At 47.8% G+C, this 27,810-nt stretch overlaps 1 protein-coding gene across 3 annotated transcripts in view; it reads right to left on the reverse strand.

Annotated features, from left to right (window-relative positions):
- Nucleotides 1–27,810, reverse strand: part of QRICH2 (glutamine rich 2) — a 418,913-nt gene that overhangs the window by 75,132 nt on the left and 315,971 nt on the right. For all 3 annotated transcript variants that reach the window (XM_078654585.1, XM_078654584.1, XM_078654583.1), the window contains one exon: nucleotides 21,654–21,719. In XM_078654585.1, coding sequence (XP_078510711.1) covers nucleotides 21,654–21,719 — 66 coding nt within the window. The remainder of the gene's footprint in view (nucleotides 1–21,653; nucleotides 21,720–27,810) is intronic.

The raw sequence follows: 27,810 nt of genomic DNA on the forward strand, positions 1-27,810 counted from the left end.
TTATCGATTGCCACCACCATGTCTCAAATGTTTTGCCACCCAATACTGCTGTGTCCATTAAACACACTTGTTGGTAAACACACGTGTCTGATGGCTCGCGCATTATGTTATTTAAACTTGTTATCACGCATGACTCACTCCTAGAGGAGCATTTCGATGCTGGGCACAGCAGGTTGGCATGAGTGGTCCACATAAATTTAAGGAGAAACATTAAAGAGACATGTTTTTAATAGGTTTTTGAATTTAACATGGTCCTCACATAACCGAAATGATAAAGGACGTTTATTCCAGAAAATTGTACCAGATAAGAAAAAGATCTATCACCAAATCTGACCGTGAGGATTCAAGGTATGCTTTAGAAAAGAATTGTTAGAAGATCTTAAGGCCCAGGAGGGCTGATACAGGCAAAGCTTGGGGTGCAGATAGGTGGGCAAGACTTTATTTAAGGTTTTCTGTGTCAAGCAACATATCTTGAAGAATATACGTTTTTTTATGGGCAGCCAATGAAGGTTTCTTAGGATGGAGGCCATGGAAGTACGGCTAGGCAGGTTACATATTAGCCAGGTGGCAGTATTCTGCACCATTTGGGTTTTTGATACCAAGGTGTATGCGTGGCGTACACTTGTAACCCACACTAACAAAATTTGACTTGCCGAAAAAACACCCTGAAGTTGGCAAATTTTGAAGAGAAAAAAAACACAACTCACATTTCACCTCATAAATCTGCAGGCTTAGGGCTGGTCCTTTACGCTGAGTAGGTACTCATTCTCATTGCCAATAAAACATTTTTATCCTCAATAAATTCAAGAGATTATACCGTGGGTTGAATTTCCTTTATTTCAAGAACAAAAGACATGACCAGCCCGGGTGAACTTCCAACACCAACTTCTAAAAGGAAAAAACTCACCACTATAACATTTTAGTTCTACATTCTGCAGTAATAACTTACAAAGTACAACAGATATCCTCTCAAAGAGGCTCAGTAGTGAATGCACTTTTAAGCGGCATATTAGAGATATTTGGGTTGGTTATTCCCCATTTGCCCCGAATGTGATGGTTACACTGAAAATGAGATCAGTAAACATGTTAAACATATGGCCAGGATTAAGGTAGTGCTCAGACATCTTTGAAATTATATTATGCATGCCTGCGAAAGTTCAATCGCACAACTACTGTACATCGAGGATAGAAAAATCATTTACCTACGCTGAAGGAACCAACTTGGCATTGTGGTTCAAGGGAAAGACATTTTTGAGGGAGATCAGGATGACTTGATTCAGAAAATGCTAGTCATTGCATTTCCCCTTATTCTATGACTTGTCTTCACTTAGATCATGCTGAGCTCCTGGCCTGGCTATCGCAGTTACCTTGGCCATTATGATTAACATTGGGAAGACCTGGTTCTCTTGTTTCGTTTATGGAACCAATGCTAGTTGCAATCATTTTTAGATGATGTAAAGAAAATATTTTCCCCAGCAAGATAACCAGCACTTTCTTGGAAACTTAATAAACTATTATCCAAAATCTTGGGCCGCCTTTTGAGCCGGTGATCAGCAGGGATATGAAGTTTCAGTGTGAAAGATTGGGCTTATTGTTGTTATAACGTCTGTGGAGGTGAGTGAGTGATTTGTTTGCTTTGTCAGTGTGTGAGGCCAAATGTTTCTTTACTGAGCTTATTTATGACTTTATTGTTGTTGTTATTGTGGATTATTTTTCCAGAGAGACTTGGCCGGGTGGCAATTTAAGATGATCTACAGTTAGGCACTGTTACCTCAAGAAGAATATGCTGTGGAAGACAAGATGCCTAAAACAAATGTTGGCCTGGACCTAACCATATATATTTTTTGGGCTTAGTAATAGACCAGGGATCTAGCCATGTAGTGTTGTGGAGAATACACCAAGGATATATATCCCATGTATAAAGAACAAGCAAGTTGACAATAAGAGTTCAATCCAGCATAAGGGAGAAAACATGAACAACGTATAATTTCAGATGATTAGGAGTCGGAAGATTTTGAAAAGGTGGGCTTTGAAATCTTCACTGAACTGCACTAATGAGGAAGAAAGTCTGAGGTGCAAAGTAAGGACATTTCAGAGTCTCGCTTCATATATAGAAATAGCCTGTTAGTGTGTGTGCTCTTTATACGACTTATAGATTTCCAACATTGCAGAAGGTCTAGGCAGGGTTTTTTTTTTAAGTAGTTGTGTTTCTCATTAAAACTCTATTCCATTCATTAAGGCTGATGTTTCATCTCGCATAGCTTGAGGCCTCTTGTTATATACAGATTTTCGATGTTTTTTCTTCACTTGATCAAGAATACACAACAATATGCAGCTCGCTAAGTTTTCTCAGGTTTGAGAAACGTTTTGGCAACAGGAAGCCACTACCAAACATCTAGCCTACAAGATAAGGCTGAGGCGGAGATTTCTGAAGCAAAGACAGGAACGAACTAGTCATAGCGCTGACCCATCCATTAGAACATGTTGAATCACTGACCTATATAGGAACAATGACTGTTATGGCTCCATCATTCCCATGGTCACTGTAGTAGTTCCTTTTCATACACGCCTGCAGGGGTCATAACTTTTGTACGTTTATATTAGAGATTGACATTTTCATGTTTAATGCTTCATTTTGATCGTATGTTATTTCTCTTGTATTCTAAACACATTTTTCTTTTACTTTTTTTTATTCTTTATATGCATGTTTATTGACTTTGGTAACACCTATTTTCTACTGTATGTAGATTCAATCGTCTCATGCCTTTCGATGGAGCCTAGGCGTTGATTGCTTGATTATTGCTACTTCCAGTGAGCCAAGAAAGCACGAACAGTCGAAGCACTTGCAGAACCACCCAAGTCCCTGCTAAGCACTCCCCACTTGTTACCACTTCCTGGGGAACGGTCTAGCACAGTGGATGAACTATTTACAAGATTTTATTAAGCAAGTACATATGATGTTTTTAATTAATTTAATCTCAGAATTCCATCAATTAAGCTTACACTTTTCTTGTAATTTTGAAAGTGTTGCCAAATGCATTTCTACAGCTTAAGAGTACTTCAAGGGGGGATTCAAGATAGGTGCTAGTGCATTACAGCTTTGAAGCACTAACCTCAGCAATCTCAGAAAAATTAAACCATTCATTGAGAACCCTGACCTCAAAACTGCTGTTCAGGCTTTAGTCATTTCCAGGTTGGAGTACGGATGTACCACCCTCTCGGGGCTTCCCAAAATCTCAACAGCCCCTTTAAAATCCTGTCTCAATGCAGCAGCAAGACTCCTAACAGGATCTAGGAAATTTGACCACTTATTGCCACACCTGAAGGTGCTCAACTGGCTAGAATCCACCCAAAGATGGCTTGCATCACTCATAAAGCTCTACACCACAATACCCCCCAGTACCTATTCCAAAAACGTAACTTATCAAGTGGAAACAGACACTGTAGGAGCCCCAACAATCTACTCCTAAAACTCTCTCGTTTCAGCAAGAAAACAACTTGACAGAGTATTCACCGGAGCGGCACCAAGAATATGGAACTCGCTACCTACGTGCATCAGAAAAATCTCTTCTGCACCACTATTCAAAAGGGAAGCAAAATCATTCCTGATGAGCAAATTCCTCCCTTAATTCCACAAGGCACTGAACCAGTCTACGACTTCAAACTTGTTTCCTCACTGCCCTTAGTGACTCCTTCACTTCTATGACTTACGCATACTCAAACTTGTTCCTACTGCTCCATTTTCGTTGCTGCTACCTACCGAACCATGTTAGAAATATTTTCGATACTTTGTCTGCTCTGTTGGTTTGCCAAATGTTCTATACTTACTCTGCTTCCTTGTAAAGCACTCTGATACCCTACTCTGGGTCTTGTTCGCGCTAAAGAAAACTCTAAAAATAAATAAATAAGTGGCTTCTGGTGCTGAACCAGTCATTGGGAGCGTCCTGTTTTTTTGGGATGCCACTCTGGGGTAGAAAGTTTAACGGAATGACCAAAAACCCGGGGGTAGAGGCCAGGGGAAGGGGGGATAGGGAGCATGTCAATCCGTAACAAGTTCACACTGCAAAGGAAAGATGTCTTTCAGAAACATTACTTTTGCTGCATGGTATATGTTACAGATTGGCATGCAACCCACCCATCCTACCCATGAGGTAAAGTCAATCAATCATGTTTTGTAAAGGGCAACTACTCACCCTTGAGGGTCTCAAGGTGCTGTGGGGGGTGAGGAGTCGGCTCCATTGAGTGCTGAGGTCACCTGAAAAGCCAAATCTTGAGGTCCTTCCTCAACTGGGGCAATGTGGGAGATTGCCATAGGTGGAGTGGGGAGGGTTTTCCATGCTTTGGCTGCGAGATAGGAGAAGGACTTTCCTCCCGTTTTAGTCTTGCTGATATGTGGGACAGTTGTCAGTGCGAGCTGGGCTGATCGGCGGTGTCTTTTGTGTGCGTGGAAGGAGAGGCGGCTTTTCAGGTACGCGGGTGTGGTGTTTTGAAGGGCCTTGTATGAGGAGTTTGAAGGTTATTGCGGAGGTGTTGGGTTCATCCTGGACTCCTCCCTCTCGATGACCAGACAAGTCAACGCCGTCTCATCATCGTGCTTCAACACCCTGCGCATGCTCCGAAAGATCTTCCGGTGGATCCCCACCGAAACCAGGAAGACGGTCACCCAGGCACCCAGGCACTCGTCACCAGCCGACTGGACTACGGAAACACCCTCTACGCCGGAACCACAGCCAAACTTCAGAAAAGACTCCAACGCATCCAGAACGCCTCCGCACGACTCGTCCTGGACATCCCCCGACACAGCCACATCTCCGGCCACCTGAGAGACCTGCACTGGCTCCCCGTCAGCAAGAGGATCACGTTCAGACTCCTCACCCATGCACACAAGGCTCTCCACGACCTGGGCCCCAAGTACCTCAACAACCGCCTGACCTTCTACACTCCCACCCGCCAGCTACGATCAACCAGCCTCGCCCTCGCCGTCGTTCCACGCATCCGCAGAGCCACCACCGGAGGAAGATCCTTCTCCTACCTGGCAGCCAAGACATGGAACTCCCTCCCCATCCACCTCCGGCTAACCCAGGACCATCTCTCCGTCAGGAAGCAACTCAAGACCTGGCTTTTCGAGCAGTAACGGACCCCTCTCCCCCAGTGCCTTGAGACTCCTTCGGGTGAGTAGCGCGCTATACAAATGTTATGATTGATTGATTGATTGATGTAACTGCGACGGGTATGTCGAGGATCAGACTGGTTGCAGCATTCTTGTCAGTCTGGAGTTTGCGAAGGAGTTTCTTGTTTCTGGCGTAGAAAGCGTTGCCGTAGTCCAGTCTGCTGCTGAAGAGTGCGTGTGTAGATTCAGTTGGGATCCATCTGAAGGTCTTTCAAAGCATGCGGAGGGTGTTGAAGCAGGTCAAGGAGATGGCGTAGATCTGATGGTTCATTGTGAGCGATGAGGCTAGTATGATGGCGAGGTTTAGTGTGTGGTCTGTCAGGGAGGGAGGATTTCAGAGGGCAGAGGGCCACCAGGAGCCATTCCGTGCGGAGGGGGTAGTGCCAGATGAGGACTTCTGTCTTTTCTGAGTTGAGTTTCAGGCAGCGGTTCTTTCATCCAGGTGGCGACAGCTTTCATCCTTTCTTGGAAGTTGTGTCTGGTGATGTTGGGTTTGTTGGTGAGGGAGAAGATCAGCTTGGTGTCATCGGCATATGAGACAATGTTGAGGCCGTGATTCCTGACGATGGTTGCGAGGGGGGCCATGTAGATGTTGATGAGGGTGGGGCTGCGGGAGGAGGACTGGGGAACTCCACAGTTGGTCTGTGACGGTTCCAAGAGGTAGGGAGGGAGTCTGACCTGCTGAGTTCTGCCGTTTAGGAAGGAGCGGATCCAGTCGAGGGCCTTGCCGCCGATGCTGGAATTGAGGAGTCTGGTGGCTAGGGTGTTGTGGGAGATGGTATTGAATGCAGCAGAGAGGTCCAGGAGGATGAGGGCTGCCGTTTTGCCCTGGTTGAGGAGGGAGAGTATGTCATCGGTGGTGGCAAGTAGGGCGGTTTCCGTGCTGTGAATGCTTTGGAAATCGGATTGGGAGATGTCCAAGACGTTGTTAGCTTCAATGAAGTTTGCTAGCTGGGTTTTGACGGTCTTTTTGATGACCTTGGCTGCAAAGGGAAGCAGGGAGATGGACCTGAAGTTGTTGAGGTCGGTCGTTCTGTAGAGGGCTTCTTCAGGAGGGGGTTGACTTCAGAGTGTTTCCAGTCATCGAGGAAGGTGGCGGTCTCGAAGGAGCAGTTGACTGTCCGATGTAGTTCGGGTGCGATGGGTGAGGCAGCTCTGTAGAAGATGTGGTGTGAGCAGGGGTCTGAGGGTGCTCCAGGGTAGATGCTTTTCATGGTCTTCAAGGCGTTTTCTGTCGTGAGAGGGATCCATTTGAGCAGGGTCTGTTGGGTAGCATCACATGAGGGGGGAGCTGGAGCAGTGAGGTGTTTTTGGTGTCAAAGTTGTCGCAGATCATGTTGATCTTGTGGTGGAAGAAGGTAATGAGTCTGTTGCAGAGTTCTTGGGTGGGTGGGACGTTTGTTGATTTGCTACAGGTTTTGGCGAATTCTTTAATGATGGAGAAGAGTTCTTTGGTGTTGAGTGCGTTGGTGAGGATTCTGTCTTGAAGGGATTTCTTCAGTGTGGATTTAATGAGTTGGTGGTGGCTACTTTGTAGGCGGCGCATGTGTCCGGGGTTTTGTTTTTCCTTCTATCTTTTCGAGTTGTCTGCAGGAGCGTCTAGATTCTTGGAGTGCAGGGGTGAATCAGCTTGCTTTCTTGATGTGTCTTCCGGTGGCTTTCTTGTGGGGGCGAGTGTGTAGGCGCAGTTCGTGATCCAGCGGTGGAGGTTGCGTACCATGGTGTTTGTGTTTGATGTAGTCGGTGGTGGGGTGCTGACGAGGACAGAGGTGAGCTGGTCTTCGGTGACTTTGCTCCAGCTTCAGCGGGGGAGGCAGTGGGCGTGCTTGTGTACGGTGTTTTTTGTGAAGGAGAAGTGGATGCAGTGGTGATCTGTCCAGAGGAGTTTTGTGGTGTGGCTGTAGGAGATGCTGTTTACTCTTGTGAAGAAGGAGTTGAGTGTGTGTCCTGTGTGTGCGTAGGGGCCGTGACTAGTTGTTTCAGTCCTATGTTGGAATGGTTCTCTAGGATGGAGGTGGTGCTTGAGTAGTCCTGATTATCCAGGTGAAAGTTTAGGTCTCTGAGTAGGATGTAGTCTGTGGATGCGAGTGCGTGGGATCCAATGAGGTCGGTGATGGCGTCGGTAAAGGCAGCGTGGGGCCGGACGGGCAGTAGATGAGGGTTCCGCAGAGAGTCGATTTGGGGTTGGTCTGGATCTGGAAGTGTCGTCTGGGAGGGTGAAAAGAGGGCTCATCTCACTTGATGAAGAAAAACAAAAATGTGATGGGTGGAATGCTAGAATTAATCTTGGTCACTGGTAATTACTCAAGTTGCCTTCCAGTCCATAGTTTTTTGCCCACTGTACCACTTCAGACAACGGTCATCCATGTGTAAATCAGACCTGGCCCTGTTCCAGCTGAAGCAATCCACCCAAAACTGACCAGTGACTAAGACTGGCTATTTGGGCCTCACAACAAATAATGAATTTAATTGGAGATCCATTAGGTGGGCCAGGGGGAGCAATGAGTACAACAATCTTGGGTAGTCTTATTAAAATTCAAAGACTAGGAAGATCATTAGAAACTATTAACAACACATTTTGCCAAGTTAACCCTTTATCTACCATATGGCTCTTCAATCTGGGTGCAGAATCTCTTCCTTTGGCTCATCGAGATTGAGTGGGCAATGCCTAGGAAGGCCATAGGCTTGCACAGCTCAGTGCCAGTCCAAGCTATCAGACTGGACCTGGGCTACTGTTCCACCAAGGCCTGTTCAAAACAGGGCAGCATGTGTCTCTTGGCGCCTATAAGAAGGGCAGAGAGTAATGACCTGCTAGGAATACGTAGGAAAACTTGGAAATGAGTCTCAAGGTACAATACTTCAGGTATTAATATATATTTATTTCAGTCAAGTATATGATCATTTACATCATAAATATCAAAAACACATCATATAAGTAAAGCAGTTAAAATTACAGTACAATACATCATTTAAAAATAAATTTGCTTTCAAATATCCCATAACATAGGTAGCAGCATTATAGGTTTTAAAAAACAATTGGTGTGTTGTCATATTAAGAACAATTCATGGCACAATTCCATGTTATTCATTGTCATGAGCCGTTCACTGAGACATTTTTGGTTATGTTTGATCTCTTCCACCATAATATATATATACTTCAGGTATTAAGAAGAAAAAACTTGGCTAAGTGACTGTATTCATGATGTTAAGCTATCTTAGTCTCTTCTTAAAGGTGTGATTAAAAACATATGTTTAGTCTGCTAGGTCTAAGGATGTCTATTATCCTAAGACTAAGAAATCATATCCTATGTATTTATCCCACCTCTCTGGGCATCATTTGCCAAGCTATTGTACCCCCTCAACGGAGGTTGTTTCGACTTGGCCAGTTACCTACCCTTAATGGATATACTGTGGTCATGGCGCACAATATAGTTTGCTGAACAATGGGGCTGTTTTTGTCACTCTAATCAAGGGTCTGCTCAAAACATAGTTTAAAGTGGTTTGACTAATGATGTTATCTACAATACCCATGCTCCCTTCCAGTGCATCGTTTTTTGCCCACTTTGCCACTCTGGCAAAGGCCAGCCATGTGTAAATCAGATTTAGCTCTGCTCTAATTGGAGCAACCTACCCAACACAGAGGTAGAGCTGGCCTTTACTCAGAGCACCTCCGGAAACCAAATTTGGCGCCCACTACCACTCGTCCTCTTTAATTGCATATCTGTTTAAAATTTGAGAGGGAAAAGAGCAAGCTGAGGGGGCAAGATTAAGGAGCGCTATAAAAAGAACAATTGCACAAAAAACAGACAAGGGTATCAGCAGCCTTCCAAACAAGTAAAAGCAATAGAATAGGTCTGGTTTTAGTTAAATGCAGAGCTATTGGCTTTGCAAATAGAAAAGAAATGTGGCGTTTGCCTGCCTTTTTTTTTTTATTTAATGACTTTTGTAGCAATGGGGGCACACCATGCTTTGGCTTTAGATGTTTAAAGAGCAGCGTGCAGCTATTGCTACAAAAGTCAATAAATAGAAAAAAAGTTGTGGCTATTTATTTACTATTGTAGCAATCGTGGCACACTGTGCTTTCGCTTAATATGTTTAAAAGTAAAGCGCAATGGGCGGAGCTTCAATCCCATATACTGAACACAGCATGTCTCAAAAAGACAGCACAAGTGCTGCCTAGGAGAGACCTAAAAAGTGTTTAAACACACTTTTCGTTGGAGCTAAGTCATAGAGAGAGAGCTGCATGGAGTTCTGGCGGCAAGGTTGGCACCTTGGAAGTGTACATAGCTCGCTTATGCTACACATCAGCCTTGATCAGCGGTAACATTAATTTAAGCATTGCACCCAATACGTGTTTATTTTTAGGTCTCGCCTTGGCAGCGCTTGCGCTATCTCTTGGTGACATACTGTATTTGGGATATGGACTTGAAAAAAGACCCATATTTTTCATTAGGTCCTCTTGATGTCCTTTAGAAATGCTGGATTTCATTGGTGAATAGACTTTGTAGTCCACCCTTTTGGAATCTTGTAGCCTCCCATGAGGACTGCCCCTCTTACATGTGCTCAACCATTTAAAGTTATTTATACTTAGAGCTAACTCTTTTTAGGTCGAGCCTAGCAGTGTGCATGTGCTGCTCTGCGAGGCATGCTGTATCTGGTCGGGGTTACAGAACAATGATTTTCTGACTAAATCCTTTGACCAGATTTTCTGTTCCCTGGCTTGTAAGATAACTGAAGACAAATGGCCAAGAAAAGGAAGCGAAATCACATCGCTCAGAGCACGCGCTACATATTACTAGAGAACAAATTACTCTTCAGAGGGGTTTTCAGCTAGGTGCACCTTCAAAAAAAACATCCAGTGGGTTACAAAAAATGTGAACGAATGCGAGCAAAGCTACAGCACAATTAGAACACATTGTCCTAGGAATCAGAAGGCAGCTTATTTAGCTGTTGTAACCAGAGAGGCTGTATTGATGTTGGGCATATGTTGAGCTTTACAAATTCCTAGCCCACACGGCCAAGGGCGGATATTAATGATTTATCCACTGCTTCAAAGCCGCAGTTACTAATGTTAAGCTCACTGGCTAATGGCTCACCTCTGGGGAAGGACCTTATTACAATTTATTTGTATTGATGGAAAAGGGCTATACATTTGACGCCCTGCTCGCCTTGCTCACCCTCTGATCTACGGTCGCAGGCTATTACTCTACAGATACTGCGGAAAACTATATGCCAAAACAATATAACAAACAAAATAGCCCCCAAGTAGATTTGATAAAAGTGTAGACAGGCACTGTTGGAACCTAAATATGTCAGGTCACCTAGGGTAGCCTGGCCTAGGGTAAGGCAAATTCAACAGAGGCACATGTGTAAAGGTTGCAAGCCCCCCCGCAGTAATTCAATGCAATATCACCCAAAAATGACACTACACCACTGTTTGGAAAATACGAGCTTGTTTATAAAAATATTCTTTGCTTTCTTGTCTTCAGAAATTACAGCTCAGTACATTACATTTAATCATGAGATTATTAAGTTCCTCAAAGTTGCCAAAACTCTTTCACTATTTGGCTTTCTAACTTTACATCACATTACAGAAGTTCCCAGGGAGCAATGACTGCACTCCCCTAAAGAATGGTTAACACATTTACTCCCACTCCACCACCAACGTCAGGAAGTACTGGCTAACCCTCCACACTTCCCTTATTTAAGGACTTGCTCTTCTGGAGAACTGTCACGAGGCAGGCACTGTACCAATATTTATATAGCCAGTAGGAAACAACAATCTGTGTAGACCCCTATGGAAGTCTTTATGGGCGCTGCACGATTTAGGCTTGATCCTTTGTTTAAATAAATACTAGGCCTTGCTTCTCTGCCTTTGTTTACTTAAAGAGGACAACTTCCCCCTCTCGACCTCCTCCTTACTTGTAGAGAATCTGCTGGGCTGGTGTCTTTGATCGCCGGGGGCGGCAAGGAAAAGGAACCGAATCACACTGTGGCTCACCAGCCTCTGGGGGCTCCTCGGCTCTCCCCTCCCGCTCAAGCCAGCTCCTCCGTGTGGCGCTCAAGCGGGGGAAAGAAGGCACAACAACAAACACGAGCCGCTGCTACACTCCAGGCGCTTCCCTGTCTGGTTCCGCCTCCGCCTTCCTTGAGGGAAGCGGCTCGACCGGGCATGCGTGGGAGAGTAGCGGCTCAGGCCAGAGCCTGCTCGACTTCGCAGGACTACCTCCTCCGGTCCCGCCCACACGCGCCGACTGACGCGCTCAGACAGCAGGGCCGGCGCTGATCAGAGACAGGGAAAAAAAGGGTGATTCTCCTCACACGATGTCACCGCCACAGTCACCGGACCCAGGGCGACGAGGGCGGACTCCACCAGGCGGCCAGTACACTCGGCGACGCCTCGCCAGGCACACAACTTTAGCCCCAATCCAGTCAATCCGACTACTCCTTGACAAGGGGCTACCCCAGGTAACGGGGAGTTGGGGGAAGGAAGGTTTGATTAAAATGTCTGATGACTCCTCTTTTGCTCACAGTCCCCTTGGCTACCGATGGAAGTATCCAGGAGTCCCTTTCCTCAAACTCTGCACTAGAGCCTCTTTCCTCACTGGTCAGGGGGCTTCCCACAGGTACAACCTCCCTCACCCACGCCTTTCGCTGGGACCAGATGAGTACAGGTGCCCAGGGTCTTCAGGATCCCCTACAGGCAGGGTCAGGACAACGACTATAAGGGTAGAAGGGTGGTGAACCAGTAAGGAGCGTCCCTACAATGGGAGGTCAACCCTCTGATGATCCTACCCCCGTCTTATACTCCAGCCTTAACTCCAGCCAGCTTACACTGCAAGACAAAATGGCTGACCAACATTCCGCCTTATATAGGCTGACCCTCAGAGGTCCAGAAGGGACCAGAAGGTTCTGGAATGCCCTACTCTATCCTATGGGACAGGTTCCAGGTATGACAGTTGTGACAGTTGGTAGCCACCATTTTATGACTCCAAGGAAATTTCTGTCAGGAAAGGCCTCTAGGCCTGAGGTGAAAAACTATGAGGGCGAAAGAGCACCTATCCCCTAGACCAACACCTTGAAAAATCTAGTGGACACAAAAATGAATAAGGGTATGAGGGTCAAAAAGGGAACAAAATAAATAATAAATTGGAGGGACTACGCAAAGGGCCAGACAGGTCTAACACGCGTCCCCCCCAGCTGAAAGTGGGGAGAGCTACCCAACCCCTTGGGAGTCCTCATCACTAAGGCGGAAATACCTGGAGAGACCGTCTGCATTGGCGTGGTCCACTCCAGGCCGATGTTCCACCCGGAAGCCCATTCCCTGTAGGGAGATGGACCATCTCAGCAACTTGGGATTCTCCCCCTTCATCTGCATTAGCCAACGAAGGGGTCGGTGGTCAGTCTGAACCAGGAAGTGTGAGCCAAACAGGTATGGCCGCAGCTTCTTCAGAGCCCACACCACCGCAAAAGCTTCCCTCTCAATTGCACTCCACTTCTGTTCCCGGGGAAGCAGTCTCCTAGATAGGAAAACCACAGGCTGATCCAGGCCCTCTTCATTCAGTTGCGATAACACTGCCCCAATGCCATGTTCTGATGCATCTGTCTGGACAATGAATTCCTTGGAGAAGTCTAGGGCCCTCAGGACCGGTGCTGCACACATTGCCTGCTTCAACTTTTCAAAGGCTTGCTGACAAGCCTCCGTCCAAACTACCCGTCAAGGTTGTTTCTTTGAGGTGAGCTCTGTGAGGGGCGCTACAATAGTGCCATACCCCTTCACAAAGCGACGGTAGTAGCCTGTGAGACCCAGGAAAGCTTGGACCTCAGTCTGTGTCTTGGGGGGTTCCCAGGCCATGATTGCCTCAATCTTTGCCTGCAGGGGCTGCACTGTCCCCCTGCCCACCAAGTGTCCAAGGTACACAACCGACCCCTGCCCAATCTGACATTTGCTGGCCTTGATTGTCAATCCAGCTTGTTTCAGGGCCTGGAGAACTGCTTGCAAATGTTGCAAATGGTCCTCCCAACTGCTACTGAAGACAGCAATGTCATCCAGATAGGCAGCGGAGAAACCCTCCATTCCGGAGAGGACCTGATTCACCAGCCGCTGAAAAGTGGCAGGGGCATTTTTGAGCCCAAAGGGCATCACACAAAATTGGAAGTGTCTCTCAGGCGTGGAGAAGGCTGACCTTTCCTTTGCTCCATCTGTCAAGGAGATCTGCCAGTACCCTGAAGTGAGGTCAAAGGTACTTAGGTATTGGGCAGCTCCTAGCCGGTCAATTAACTCATCCGCCCTAGGGATCGGATGGGCATCAGTTTTTGTAACTGAGTTCAGTCCCCGGTAATCCACACAGAACCTCAGTTCTGGCGTGGTGCCTGGTGGAGCGGCTTTTGGCACTAGCACCACCGGGCTGGACCAGGGGCTGTTGGAAGGTTCTATAACTCCTAGCTCTAGCATCTTGGCAACCTCTCCATGGATGCTAGCCTTCACCTTGTCGGACAGCCGGTAGGTCTTTGACTTCACTGGTGGGCTGTCCCCTGTGTCCACATCATGGGTACACAGGTGAGTCCTTCCCGGGACAAGGGAGAACAACGTAGAGTACTGCTCCAGTATCTGGCGACAGTCTTCCCGCTGTTCAGGAGTTAGGGTGGGAGAGAGAATCACTCCCTCCACTGACCCATCCTTTTCTTGAGACGAGAACAAGTCGGGGAGAGGTTCACTTTCCGCTTCCTCTCCCCCATCAGTCACCATCATTAAGATGACCTCGGGCCTCTCATGGTGGGGTTTGAGTCGGTTGGCATGAAGCACCCGTAGGGGCTGTCGTGGGGTCTTAAGGTCCACCAGGTATGTGGCCTTACCCTTCTTCTCCAACACCTCAAAGGGGCCTGTCCAGCGATCCTGGAGGGCACTAAGCTCTCCAGGCTCCATCACCCACACTTTCTGGCCAGGCTCCAACTCCACCTGGTGAGCATTGTGGTCATACCACTCTTTCATGACTGCCTGGCTGGCCTCCAAGTTGTCAGAAGCTTGCTTCCACAACTTCGCCATTTGGCTCCTGAAGGCCAGCATGTAGCTCACCACATCCTGGGGGGGTTTCCTGGGAGACTTTTCCCAACTATCCTTCACCAGGCTGAGAGGACCGCATACAGGGTGCCCATACAGAAGTTCGAAGGTGCTGAAGCCCACTCCCTTCTGTGGCACTTCCCTGTAGGAGAATAGCAAACAGGGTAGGAGGACGTCCCATTTCCTCCGCAGGCTTTCAGGCAGACTTCTGATCATGCCCTTCAAGGTCTTGTTGAACCTTTTTACAAGTCCATTGGACTGGGGGTGATAGGGAGTGGTGAACCGGTAGGTCACTCCACACTCCTTCCACATTGCCCGCATGTATGCTGACATAAAGTTGGTCCCCCTGTCAGACACAACTTCTTTGGGGAAACCCACTCGGGTAAAGATCCCCATTAGGGCCCTAGCCACCACAGGTGCAGTGACAGTCCTCAGAGGAATTGCCTCTGGGTACCGTGTGGCATGATCCACCAGAACCAGGATAAACCTGTGACCAGCTGTTGTTGGTGGATCCAATGGCCCTACAATGTCGATGCCCACCCTTTCAAAGGGGGTGCTAACGACTGGAAGTGGTTCCAGGGGAGCTTTCAGCTTCACCCCTGTTTTCCCACTGGCCTGGCAGGATACACATGTCCGACAGTAAGTGTTGGACGCCACTTTCATCTGAGGCCAGTAAAAGTGGGGGACAAGCCGAGCAAAGGTCTTGTCCTGACCTAAGTGTCCTGCCAAGGGTATTGCATGAGCCAATTCCAGCAGAAAGGCTCGGTATCGTTGCGGGACTACCAAGGCCCTTGATGAACCAGGTAAGGGTACCTTGGGTTCACTGTAGAGGAGTCCATCCTCCCAGTAAATGTGGTAGTGTCCCGCAACGTCCCCTGCTGCCTGAGCTTCAGCCTGTCGCCTCAGTCCCTCAAGGGTAGGGCACTCCTTTTGGCCCTTACAGAACTCCTCTCTGGTAGGCCCTCCCTCCACATGCCACTCAGCAGGGATGGGCAGGTCCTCCAGAGAAACTACTTCCCCCTCCACGGACTCCTGGTCCACCATCACAGGTGGCCGATGTGTCACATGGGGTGTGAAAGCCGAAGTAGGCTCTTCCTGTCTTCGGGTCTGTCCCTTTTTGTCAGCGGGTTGGGCCATTGTTCCAGGCTCCAACCCAGGCGAACTCCCCCTCCGGGCAGTCGCAGACCTTGTGCTTACACAGGCCCAGTCAGGTGTACCCAGCATCGCAGAATGCGTCCGGTATTCCACCTCTCTCCAAGCATTGTGCTCCATATCATTCCCCAGCAGACAATCAACTGGCACGGCAGGGCTTACGGCAACTCGAAGTGAACCTGCAACCCCTTCCCACTCAAAGGGAACCTCAGCCACTGGATAGTGGCCCATTCTGCCGTCAGCCATCGCGGCGGAGTGGAGTACATTGGGAACCACCTGCTCTGGAGACACCAGCTGACTTCTCACCATAGTCATACTGGCTCCTGTATCTCTCAGAGCCTCCCCTCTCTGGCCATTGATGGTGATCCATTGTCCATACTTAACAGTATTTGGGGGCACCTGGATCTTAGGAACCATCTCCCGTTCTCCCAGGGACACTAAGGTGACACCCGCCCACTCACCCCCCTTATCTAAGGGCAACTCCTCCCCAAGTGCTACACTAGCTACTCCCGGGGCTTTTCCTCCGGTGGGAGGGGGTGGTCTCTTTGGGCATCTGACATCTCCCTTATAATGTCCAACACCACCACACTCGAAGCAGTGGACAACCCTTGGCTGCTGGCTTTGGCCAGGATGAGGGTTTCTGGGCGGGTTAGCCTTAGGGGTGAAACCTGTTCCCTTTCCCTGGAAACTGTTTTGGGGACCTTTAGAGAACTCCCGCTTTTTATCTCCCCCCTCCTTCTTCTGAGGGGCGCCCTGTCCGGCCTTTTGGGAATCCCCTCCAGTCCCCTTTGAGGACACCCGGGTACTTGCCCAGATGTCCGCCTCCTCTGCAAGCTTCCGGGGATTAGTCAGCTTGCTGTCCACCAGGTGTTGGCGCAGCTCAGGAAAACATTTCTCGAGTAGATGCTCTTTCAAAAAAAATCATACAACCCCTCATAATCCTTCACCTCACTGCCCTGTACCCAGCCCTCCAATGCCTTCCTCGCATAATCTAGGAAGTCCACCCAGTTCTGGGTGCTTAACTTGTGGCTCCCCCTGAACTTCTGGCGATACTTTTCTGGGGTTAACCCAAACTTCCTGATCAATGCTAGCTTCATGGTGGGGTAGTTGGTCTGCTCCTCCGGTTCTAAGGGTAGCAAAGTGTCCCGACCGGTAGGAGGCATGTACTTGTACAACCCACCCCCCCAGTGCTTCTCCTGGATCCCATGGGCTCTTAAGGAGACCTCATAGGCTGCCAGCCACTTGGCTATGTCATCCCCCTGACTATAGCTGGCAATCATATCCTTAGGCAGGTAGGGTCTGGACTCCCTGGTTGGTTCTCTGGTTTCGCTGCCACCATTTGGAGTTGGAAAGGGTCCCCGTTGCAGGGCCTGGAGTTCTAACTCTTTTAGTTTGAATTCATGAGCCATTCTCCGCTCTTCCTTCTCCTGTTCTAACCTCCTCCTCTCCCTCTTTTCTTCCAACTCCATTTTTGCTATTTCCCACCTGAACAGTCTTTCCTCTCTCCTGTCAGCTAACTCGGTTTCTGACAACCCTCTCGATGACACACTGCTACCCTCCCGTGAGGTTGCCTTGGGGCTGATTGACATCTCACCCACCCCCGGGGGACATTCCGCAGTCCTATCAATGACAGTACCTCTGTCCGATTCCTCCTCCTCCACCGTTCCCTCTTCATTGCGCGCTTCCACCCAAGCCCTCAAACTGGTCTGGAGTTCCCCCTTCTTGGCACCACGCTTAAAGAACACTCCCATTTGTTGACAGAAATCTTTTAGCTGGGCCAATGAATAAGTGTCCAGTTTTTCCAGTGCAAATTCCATTTTGCAACAGGCAACACAAGGTTAAGCACACAAAAAGAATAGAGTTGTAGGGGCAACCTGAAGCTACCTCCACCCCACCACCAGGAATAAATTTGGAAAAAGCAAAAATAAAAATTAGGAGGGCCGCTAGGAGAAAACTCCAGGTGTAGGTTAGTGGATTACACTCAATTACTGCAGAGTAGTTGCAACCACAGTCAACATCCCACCGCTGCCACCAACTTGTTGGAACCTAAATATGTCAGGTCACCTAGGGTAGCCTGGCCTAGGGTAAGGCAAATTCAACAGAGGCACATGTGTAAAGGTTGCAAGCCACCCCGCAGTAATTCAATGCAATATCACCCAAAAATGACACTACACCACTGTTTGGAAAAATACGAGCTTGTTTATAAAAATATTCTTTGCTTTCTTGTCTTCAGAAATTACAGCTCAGTACATTACATTTAATCATGAGATTATTAAGTTCCTCAAAGTTGCCAAAACTCTTTCACTATTTGGCTTTCTAACTTTACATCACATTACAGAAGTTCCCAGGGAGCAATGACTGCACTCCCCTAAAAGAATGGTTAACACATTTATTCCCACTCCACCACCAACATCAGGAAGTACTGGCTAACCCTCCACACTTCCCTTATTTAAGGACTTGCTCTTCTGGAGAACTGTCACGAGGCAGGCACTGTACCAATATTTATATAGCCAGTAGGAAACAACAATCTGTGTAGACCCCTATGGAAGTCTTTATGGGCGCTGCACGATTTAGGCTTGATCCTTTGTTTAAATAAATACTAGGCCTTGCTTCTCTGCCTTTGTTTTTGTTTACTTAAAGAGGACAACTTCCCCCTCTCGACCTCCTCCTTACTTGTAGAGAATCTGCTTGGCTGGTGTCTTTGATCGCCGGGGGCGGCAAGGAAAAGGAACCGAATCACACTGTGGCTCACCAGCCTCTGGGGGCTCCTCGGCTTTCCCCTCCCGCTCAAGCCAGCTCCTCCGTGTGGCGCTCAAGCGGGGGAAAGAAGGCACAACAACAAACACGAGCCGCTGCTACACTCCAGGCGCTTCCCTGTCCGGTTCCGCCTCTGCCTTCCTTGAGGGAAGCGGCTCGACCGGGCATGCGTGGGAGAGTAGCGGCTCAGGCCAGAGCCTGCTCGACTTCGCAGGACTACCTCCTCCGGTCCCGCCCACACGCGCCGACTGACGCGCTCAGACAGCAGGGCCGGCGCTGATCAGAGACAGGGAAGGAAAGGGTGATTCTCCTCACACGATGTCACCGCCACAGTCACCGGACCCAGGGCGACGAGGGCGGACGCCACCAGGCGGCCAGTACACTCGGCGACGCCTCGCCAGGCACACAACTTTAGCCCCAATCCAGTCAATCCGACTACTCTTTGACAAGGGGCTACCCCAGGTAACGGGGAGTTGGGGGAAGGAAGGTTTGATTAAAATGTCTGATGACTCCTCTTTTGCTCACAGTCCCCTTGGCTACCGATGGAAGTATCCAGGAGTCCCTTTCCTCAAACTCTGCACGAGAGCCTCTTTCCTCACTGGTCAGGGGGCTTCCCACAGGTACAACCTCCCTCACCCACGCCTTTCGCTGGGACCAGATGAGTACAGGTGCCCAGGGTCTTCAGGATACCCTACAGGCAGGGTCAGGACAACGACTATAAGGGTAGAAGGGTGGTGAACCAGTAAGGAGCGTCCCTACAATGGGAGGTCAACCCTCTGATGATCCTACCCCCGTCTTATACTCCAGCCTTAACTCCAGCCAGCTTACACTGCAAGACAAAATGGCTGACCAACATTCCGCCTTATATAGGCTGACCCTCAGAGGTCCAGAAGGTTCTGGAATGCCCTACTCTATCCTATGGGACAGGTTCCAGGTATGACAGTTGTGACAGTTGGTAGCCACCATTTTATGACTCCAAGGAAATTTCTGTCAGGAAAGGCCTCTAGGCCTGAGGTGAAAAACTATGAGGGCGAAAGAGCACCTATCCCCTAGACCAACACCTTGAAAAATCTAGTGGACACAAAAATGAATAAGGGTATGAGGGGCAAAAAGGGAACAAAATAAATATTAAATTGGAGGGACTACGCAAAGGGCCAGACAGGTCTAACAGGCACCAAATTGCCTTATTTGTTCGGAAGAGAGGTCTTTGATGTAGCGCCAATATAATGTTTTTGTAGCCCTGGGTTGCTGTGTATTTTATAGAAATATTACAGCTCTTGCAGTGCAAAGGTTATTTTTGTTATAGAAAAAAGAACTCTCAGGATTTTATTTAATTTGTTCATCCATGCCAGTGCACCACAAATCCAAAATAAAAATAACAGCAACTTAAGGAAGAAAGAGAAAGCTGAGGGCTTAATATAACTTACATGAGTCACGCCAATTCTAAGCCACTTTCAGCCTCCTGGGGGAGAGGAAGAACTTGGTTGTGCTGAGGAACTATATCTCCCAGAGTACCCGCCCATCTACCAGACAAGTATTTGCAATGCCATAGGCCTCCCATTACTGAAAGTTTGAGCTATTGCTGTTGCAATAATAATATTTATTGTTAACAAATACATCAGCAGTAGCATAAGTAATAAAAGAAAATCCCCCAAAAAAGGAAAGGGTGCAGTAGTATAGGTTGTTACTAGGTGTCCCTGTGGAGTTGTAAAGGGACCTCTATAGCCATATATGGTGCTGCATCCTTAAGGCAATTATAAAGAGAAAGATTGCAGCTGAGCATATGTTTTGATTTGTTTTTATTGAAAGGGAGATTTTCAATAGCTTCGTTTACAAAATGCACTATTAAAATATACAACAATGTTGCATTTTAAAAATGCAAGCTAACAAAAATCTCACTTCCAAAAAGATTTTTTTACTTATGCTACTGCTGGGATATTGGTTTTTTTTACAAAAAAGCATGTAACAAAGATTATCATGTGCAACTCAAATAGCTCAAACTTTCAGTGATGCGAGACCTATTGCATTGCAAATGCTTGTATCAAGTGGTCACAAGAGGCGCCTTCACACAACCTGAAGATCGCAATGGGCCTGGTTACAGATCCCTCTGGTCAACATCCTAGAGCTTTATTAAAACCCTTCTGTATTGAGCCACTAGATGGCACTGCTATGTAAAGAATAACTAATTTATAAAACAATTTGCAAAACCCGTCCAACAGAAAGCCGATTTCAAGTTGGGCACTGCTTTACAGTGTGTGTCAAGTTATGCGACTTTGAAGTAAACAGAATCCTTACTGGATGAGTTACATCCTGTTTGACCTGGATGAAAGCCACTACTGTTGCTCTCTTACAGCTAGATTCATGAAGCCGAAATCGGCTCGCAAAGGGCCAGATTCTCAGAATCTGGCCCTTTGCGAGTGCAATTTTTGCATTTGGGATTCTTCATCCCAAATGCAAAAATCGCTATTTGCTAATTCGCATATTTGCGAGGAATTGCATTTAAGGAATCTCTATTTGAGATTCCTTAAATGCAATATATTAACAAATTTTAAATTGCGAATTCGCAATTTTTGGCCGCTATTTACCACGAAGTCAGACTTTGTGGTAAATAGCGAAAAAATAGAAAAAAGCACTTTAGTGCATTTTTCTCTGTTGCATGTTTCCACACACACATGACCTTTGGACATGTGTGTGCGCAACACCTGTGTAAATTTGCTTTTCAGGGGTGCTACAGGGTGTCCTTTGGACACCCCTGGCACCCTTGAAATCGCATCCTTATTTGCGATTAGCAAATTGCTAATCGCAAATAAGGAATAACTCCCCAGAGTTATTCCTTATTTGCGATTAGCAATTTGCTAATCGCAAATAAGGAAGATGTAGGAATCGCAATATTTTTTGCAATTCCTACATGAATCCCGTTTTGCAAGTCCTTAATAGCGATTCCTTATGAATCGCTATTAAGGACTCGCAAAACGGGATATTGATGAATCTAGCTGTTAGCGAATAATGCTGTCAGAGACAAAACACTTTTCTTACCTGTAACACTATTTCTTTAGATTTAGCGTCTTTCGTAAATACAATATGCAACCAACCCTCCTGCTGTCCTCTGTAAGACCAAGGCAAGCATATCCTGTGTGATCTTCCAATGAAGAGATTCGGAGGCCTTGGGAACCCAGTGTAGTAGCACCGTGGCCGTTTTTACTCCTGTCCTCTGTATGACTCAGCAGGGTATGTTTTACCTCTGTCTGTACACTGTGCTGGATGGCCATTGGCCAAGTTCATAGTATTGGAGGATGCCGTATCAGGAGAACCAGTGTTACAGGTAAGTCACTTTTGCATATGGAAAACACTAGTTAAAGGAGGCAATGGCACAGTGAATGGTCTTCTTAAACTCAATGGGCAGGGTGCTAGTGCACACGCACCAAAGCAAACACCCACAGAACAAAACATGAAAGCCATTTGTGAGAAACTATACCGGCTCTAATCTCAACAAGCACATATACTGTTACTTACGGCCCAGGCACCGCCATATCCACAGGTCGGTCGCAGGAAATGCAGTGAAACCGAGCAATCAGCTGCCTGTTGGGGAAAAGAAATACAAGGATTAAGCACAGCAAGCCTTGGGAGGGCAGATAATGGGAACTTTTCCAGCTTCTGTGAGTCCTCAGCAAAGCTCAGCCTAGTGGCAGTGTGCACATGCGCGTTAACACTGCTGCCACTGTGCACGTGACCATGGAAGACTTGTATTTCAATTTACCTGCATATTACCAGGCAGGACCAAATGAGTGATTAGTAATAGACTACAACATTAAGAGAGGACCCTCCAGGTGCATTCCATTCTATTGCTCTTGAGCTTTTCGGTGCCATTACAAATAGGGACCAACCATATGCAAATCATCCTAGGGCTTGCCCCCAAACTAATGGTCCAGGAACAGGCAGAATGGCTAGGCAAGGTCTTCCCTGCCGGGAACTCAGGTGTCCCCTGACGCAGCGCTATCTCAGGAGCTCCCAGGACTTAGTAAGTGTTCCATTCATCATAGTTTGTTGTAGTGGCAAAAGCCTCCCTGGATACAGGAGTGTGCTTAGAGGTGGGTACCGGCTTTCCCAAGGTGACAGGCTCAGCCTGCACTTCAACAGTGAGGCCCAACCCAGTCAAATGTAATCTGAAGCGGCGCATGTTCCTGTGCAGATGGGACCTGGCCTAGCAGTTCAGGCTCGAGGTTGAGTGTTTCTATTTCAGAATGGTCCAAAATGGGAGGCGCGTGGTTCAATTCAAGAGGGCGCAGGGAATCTAAAGAACGCTGACATGGTATTTCCAATGTTAGGGTTAGTTGGTTCAGGCACCTACATCCTTCGCTCTTTTGCTCCCCCGACCCTGAAACGTGTATGTTCGACCCTCCATAAGGTACGTAAGCCACCAGATGTGCCTATGGATCCGAGATGCATCTCAACCAGGAGGCCACATTGGGCCTACCTCCATGTAGTGCAGTATTTCTTAAATCTATTTATTTTCTTTTTTCCTTCCTTAGTTAACCATTCCTTGATTTGGCCTAAACATGCATGTTATAAATGCATTTATGTAACCTATGAGAGATGTTCTTTCTTGTAAGAAACAAACAAAAAAGGTCCCCTGGTGTGGTGGTTACTCTGTATATTTAAACCAGTGTATCTCAAAAAACCTGAGTAACCTAGTATTGTATATATTTTATTGGACACAATGTTTGACTCTTGCACCACGGATGTCTTCTTGGTCACATTGCACAATTTCTTTTTTTACATGTTTGGTTTTGTATATTAGAGTCATATGATGGATCTAGGTATATGTTGATATACATCTATGTAAATATTATCCGAAACCACGTTTAAATAGTATGTTTTTTAAAATTATGTTTGTATTTTTATTTGCAGCCCTGAAGAAGCCGGCAAGAGTGAAACACGTTGGCTGTTGTGTATTTAATAATGAATAAAAGGATCAAAAAACCATCCAGTGAAAGACTGGCCGTTTCTGTCATCGTTGTCCTCCATCATCTGTGGGATTTAAACCCTACATGTTTTTGCCTTTATAACAATGCCTCTCTCAGTTTTTGTGTTTTCATGTTGTATTTGAAACCATAGTGGGTGGCTGGTTTCGGGAGGTGGGCATTGATTGTTAGAATTTATATGGAACATTTTTAGGTCGAGGTAATATCCGGTCTGCCGAAGGCAGAACCGGAAGTCCGAGAATTTATGTTTCTTAGAGTGGACTATTTGTCCCGCCTCTGTTTTTGGCTCTCTCCCATTGGCTGGCTTCCTAAACAGAGGCCAGCCATTAGAGGAGAGAGCCGTCCCTCCGAATAGGCTCCGTCTTTTTCGGATTTGGGGGCATAAGTTTTGCTGTTCTTTAGACAGTGACGTCGTCTGTCACTCAAAACAGCAAAACCACGCCCCCGAATCCGAAAAAATCGGAAGCTGGCAGGCGCCATTTTTTTCTTGTTTTCCTATCCGTTTGTTCTGTTTTACCGTTTGCGTTTGCCCCTTCTCGGATCACCCACCCCACTGCTCCCTCTGCTGTTGGAACTCACCTGTATACCGCTCTCTTTCCGTTCTCCTCCGTCACCGCCGTGAGCTCTCCTCGAGGTTATCGCCTCTCTCGGTCAGACATCCTTGCCCTATCATTCATGTACCCTCCCTCTATGTCCTTTCTTGTAGTGCCTTGTCCCCTGCTTTGTCCCCTTGCCTCTCCCTGGCCCCGTATTCTCTCTCTGTCCGCTTCTTGGCCATTTGACTCCTTCCCCATTCCGCTCTGTTAAGAACTCCGACGCAACGCTCCCTGGTGCTGTCGCAACTCTTTGCCCGCTCCTCACCCCAGAGGCTTCTCCGTCTATCTGCTCTTAGTCCCGTCCTCTCTCTGTTTTTCCCCCGTCTCTGTCCTCTGTCTTCGCACCCTGTCCACTTCCTCTGCCCGCTCTCGTCGCGCCTTGTCCCCGCTCTGGCCGCTCCGCGGCTGTGGTATCTGCCTGGCTCTGCGGAGACAGCGAGTGCGGGGGACGCAGCGCAGACACAAATAGAGCAACCGCGGAGGCTCGGTGCATGGGCGGTGGGAACGTTCAACTTTCTATTTGCATGAGGGGGTCAGTTCAGGGTCTTCTGACAAAGAGCAGTTTACACCTCAGTGTGCGTTTGCCCAGTATAAGAAGTCTTTAAAATCACAGCACTGTCAGCTTAATGAGGAAAGGACAGTTCCATTTGCTGGCACTCTGCCCCCTTCTTCACTCACCAAGCTCACCTTTTGTATAATGTTGGAAGAAATACAACGGACAAACAGCGTGGGGTATTTCTAATGGAAAAGAATATATCATGGCAACCGTACTACCCTGGCGACGAGGCTAATAGCAACACGTTAAGGTGGGAGAGGGGAAGTCAGCGCACTCTGCAGGTGCCTTTGGAGCAACTCTGCTGCCTCCAGGATGTGTTACTTAGAGCTCTACTCTAAAGAAACCTGTTTTATATTAAAGGAAATAGTGGCTACTTTCATACATTTATTTAGAAAAGTACTTTGCATTGACGTGAATCTGTTTTAAGAAATGTAAAAATGTACGTAAGAGAGGAGGATTGGCATCCAACAATAACATAAAATATGTCTTTTTTGTATTAGAGAAACGTGCTTGAATGCATTCTGCAGCATTTACATCCTCACGTGCGTGTACCCAAGCGCACATCTAGACTAACTGCACTTGAAGGTCTATTATACTGACTAGCCCACTCCATATGGCGTCTCGTGTAATGTTTTGGGTTGGAGATGAGGGGCACACAGGGTTACATTTGAAACCCGAGGGCCGCCTGAAAGTGTAAATGTGAAGTGTGTTTGCGCGCGCACATGCACAGCATGTCCCCTTTCGTCCCCAAAACTCATTTATTATTTCTCTTCTCCTTTCCTCTCATTACTTTCTCTTTCGTCATATTTCTCTTTCCTGTCAGTACACCTTCCATCTTTTTCGTGTCCTCATTTGGTACTTAATCGCTGTCACTTTTACAGGTAGCGCCGCTTTCTTTCTGTTTCCTCCCCTACATTAGTGCCTCCTTTTGCAGGCCTAGATGAAGCTCTGGAGTTTACCTTTCTCTGTGTTTTTTCTTTTAAATTGTTATTTCCTTAATAGGCTTTGTGATTGGGTGCTGGGGAGGGTGGGGATGTGGGGGGGGTGCAGATGGGGCACGGCCCTCAGTTGGCCCCACAGCGGAGAAGCTCTAATTACCCTAAACCATGCGGTGCTCCAACTAGCGCTGCCTAGTCGATCTCTGCACGGACAGCTCGTGTTTCTCAGTTTGCCAAGATGTGCACAGAGAGCCCCGCCGTTCTTCCCTGCGTGCAACAAGTCTCAGAACAGTTCAGTTCGCTCCTTCAGTGACAGCCGTAGTGCGCATGCGCCACTCCCGCTCACCGCCGCAGTGCCAATGTAGAGCTTGCGCCATTCCACCTGACCTCCCAGGTTCTGCACACTTGGGGACGGACGGCACAAGACCTGCGCAGCTAGACCCTTGACATTTTATTTTACAAACATACAAGGAGTCATTTGTATACAATTCACTTTAGCCAAAGCTTGCAATAAACCAAACCTACGCGGGGGCAGCAGCAGGAGAGGGTTTTGCAGCTCACTGGGAGGAGTTCAGGCATCTGCGCTGACCTGTTGCTGAAACCGCTAATTGATGCTGGGGTGTGGGCTGCTGGTCATGGCCCATCAGCTGGTGCTCACAGCTGCAGACGGAGGCGACCCGGCCAGGTCCGGAACCGCGGCCATTAATATCACCGTCCTAGATTACAACGACAATGCTACCGTTTTCAGCCAACCTGTTTACAAGTTCAGTGTACTGGAGAACTCCGCAAAAGGGGCGGTCGTGGGCGCCGTCAGAGCCACTGACATCGACAAGGGAATAAACTCAGAGGTGACGTATTCCTTTAACACAATTAAGGAAAATGTTTTACAAAAATTCAAACTGGATTCTAAAACCGGAGCAATATCTCTGATTGAACAATTGGATTTTGAAGACTCTGAACTTTATGAATTTGAAATCATAGTAACTGACGTCGGAAGTCTGTCATCACGCTGCAAAGTTTTGATAGAAGTGATTAATGTTAATGACAATACCCCAGAGATTTATATGTCTTCTCTGTTCAAGCAAGTTCCAGAAAGCAGCCCAACGGGCACAGTCATTGCTGTTCTAGAAGTGTTCGACAGGGATTCTGGGGAGCATGGAATGGTCACATGCTCCCTCCCGCCTCATCTTCCCTTTCATTTAGAGAAGTCGATCGGAAGCTATTACACTTTGGTAACTGATGATGTTTTAGATAGAGAGCAGGTCCCAGCATACAATATATCCATTACAGCCACAGACAGCGGAACTCCGCCACTCTCTAAAACCGAAAATATTAATCTTCAGATCACAGATGAAAATGACAACTTGAGTTTTTGCGCATGGCATATGTCAAATTCAATCTAATCTGTGTTACAGACTTGTTTGTTTTTTTATGTTGAGTTTTTTGGTTCCTGAGCCAAATTGTGATCCGGTGATTGTGCCCGCTGTTTTCGTCCCGCTGTTTCCCTGCTTGTGATCCGGTGATTGTGCCCGCCGTTTCGTGCCTCTGTTTCCCTGATTGTGATACGGTGATTGTGCCCGCCGTTTTCGTTCCTCTGTTTCCCTGCTTGTGATCCGGTGATTGTGCCCGCCGTTTCGTGCCTCTGTTTCCCTGATTGTGATCCGGTGATTGTGGCCGCCGTTTTCGTGCCTATGTTTCCCTGCTTGTGATCCGGTAATTGTGCCCGCCGTTTTCGTGCCTCTGTTTCCCTGATTGTGATCCGGTGATTGTGCCCGCCGTTTTCGTGCCTCTGTTTCCCTGCTTATAATCCGGTGATCGTGCCCGCCGTTTTCGTGCCTCTGTTTCCCTGCTTGTTGTATGTTGAGCTCTTCCACTGAATAGCTGCGGATTTAGCTTCTGTTATGTGCTTGCTCCCATGCCTGTGCTTGCTCCCCTGCTCCCTGGCTGTGCTTGCGGGCGAGCGATTAAGCTATTGGCATTGTAAATGACAATGCCATTTATTTAACGATTAAACTATTGGCAATGTACATAACAATGCCATTTATCGGAGGAGCCTAGCTCAAGAGCGTAATGGCCGCCTTTTAGCTCGGCTCCGTCGGCCCTCCGGCCAACTTCGAATATCCTGCAATATATCCTGTACTGCGACGATACTTCACTACAGATTTTGGAACTTAACGACCCACTCTTACTCACCGTCTGGTCCGGAGGCTCCTGCGTGCTGTGGGTCCGCAGCTGTGCCCTCGGTGGGATTGGGGCCTCCGGGCGCTCGAGACCGGGACCTCGCCTGTGGGACCCGACTGGCGGTGCTGAGATTGCCGGCCCCGGCCGCGAGAGTGAGCCACTGGTGGGAGCCGTTGTGTGTCTGCCCCGGCGATCCTGAACCGGCCCCGATTTGTGGACCGTGCGGCTGGAGGGGGACGAGATGTGTCCGGGGCTGACTGTGTGAAGGGGTCCCTTCGCCTTTGTTCTGTCCGGCAGCCCTGGACCCCGCGCCTGGCTCTCGCTTGTGGGGCCCGCCACTGTTCGGAGGGGGCCCCCCCCCATTGAGCGCCGGCCCGTTCTGTGCCGGTGGGGCCATCGTTGGGAGCCTCCGGAGGT

This window comes from Lissotriton helveticus, chromosome 7, assembly GCF_964261635.1.
Source record: "Lissotriton helveticus chromosome 7, aLisHel1.1, whole genome shotgun sequence".
Lineage (NCBI taxonomy): Eukaryota > Metazoa > Chordata > Amphibia > Caudata > Salamandridae > Lissotriton > Lissotriton helveticus.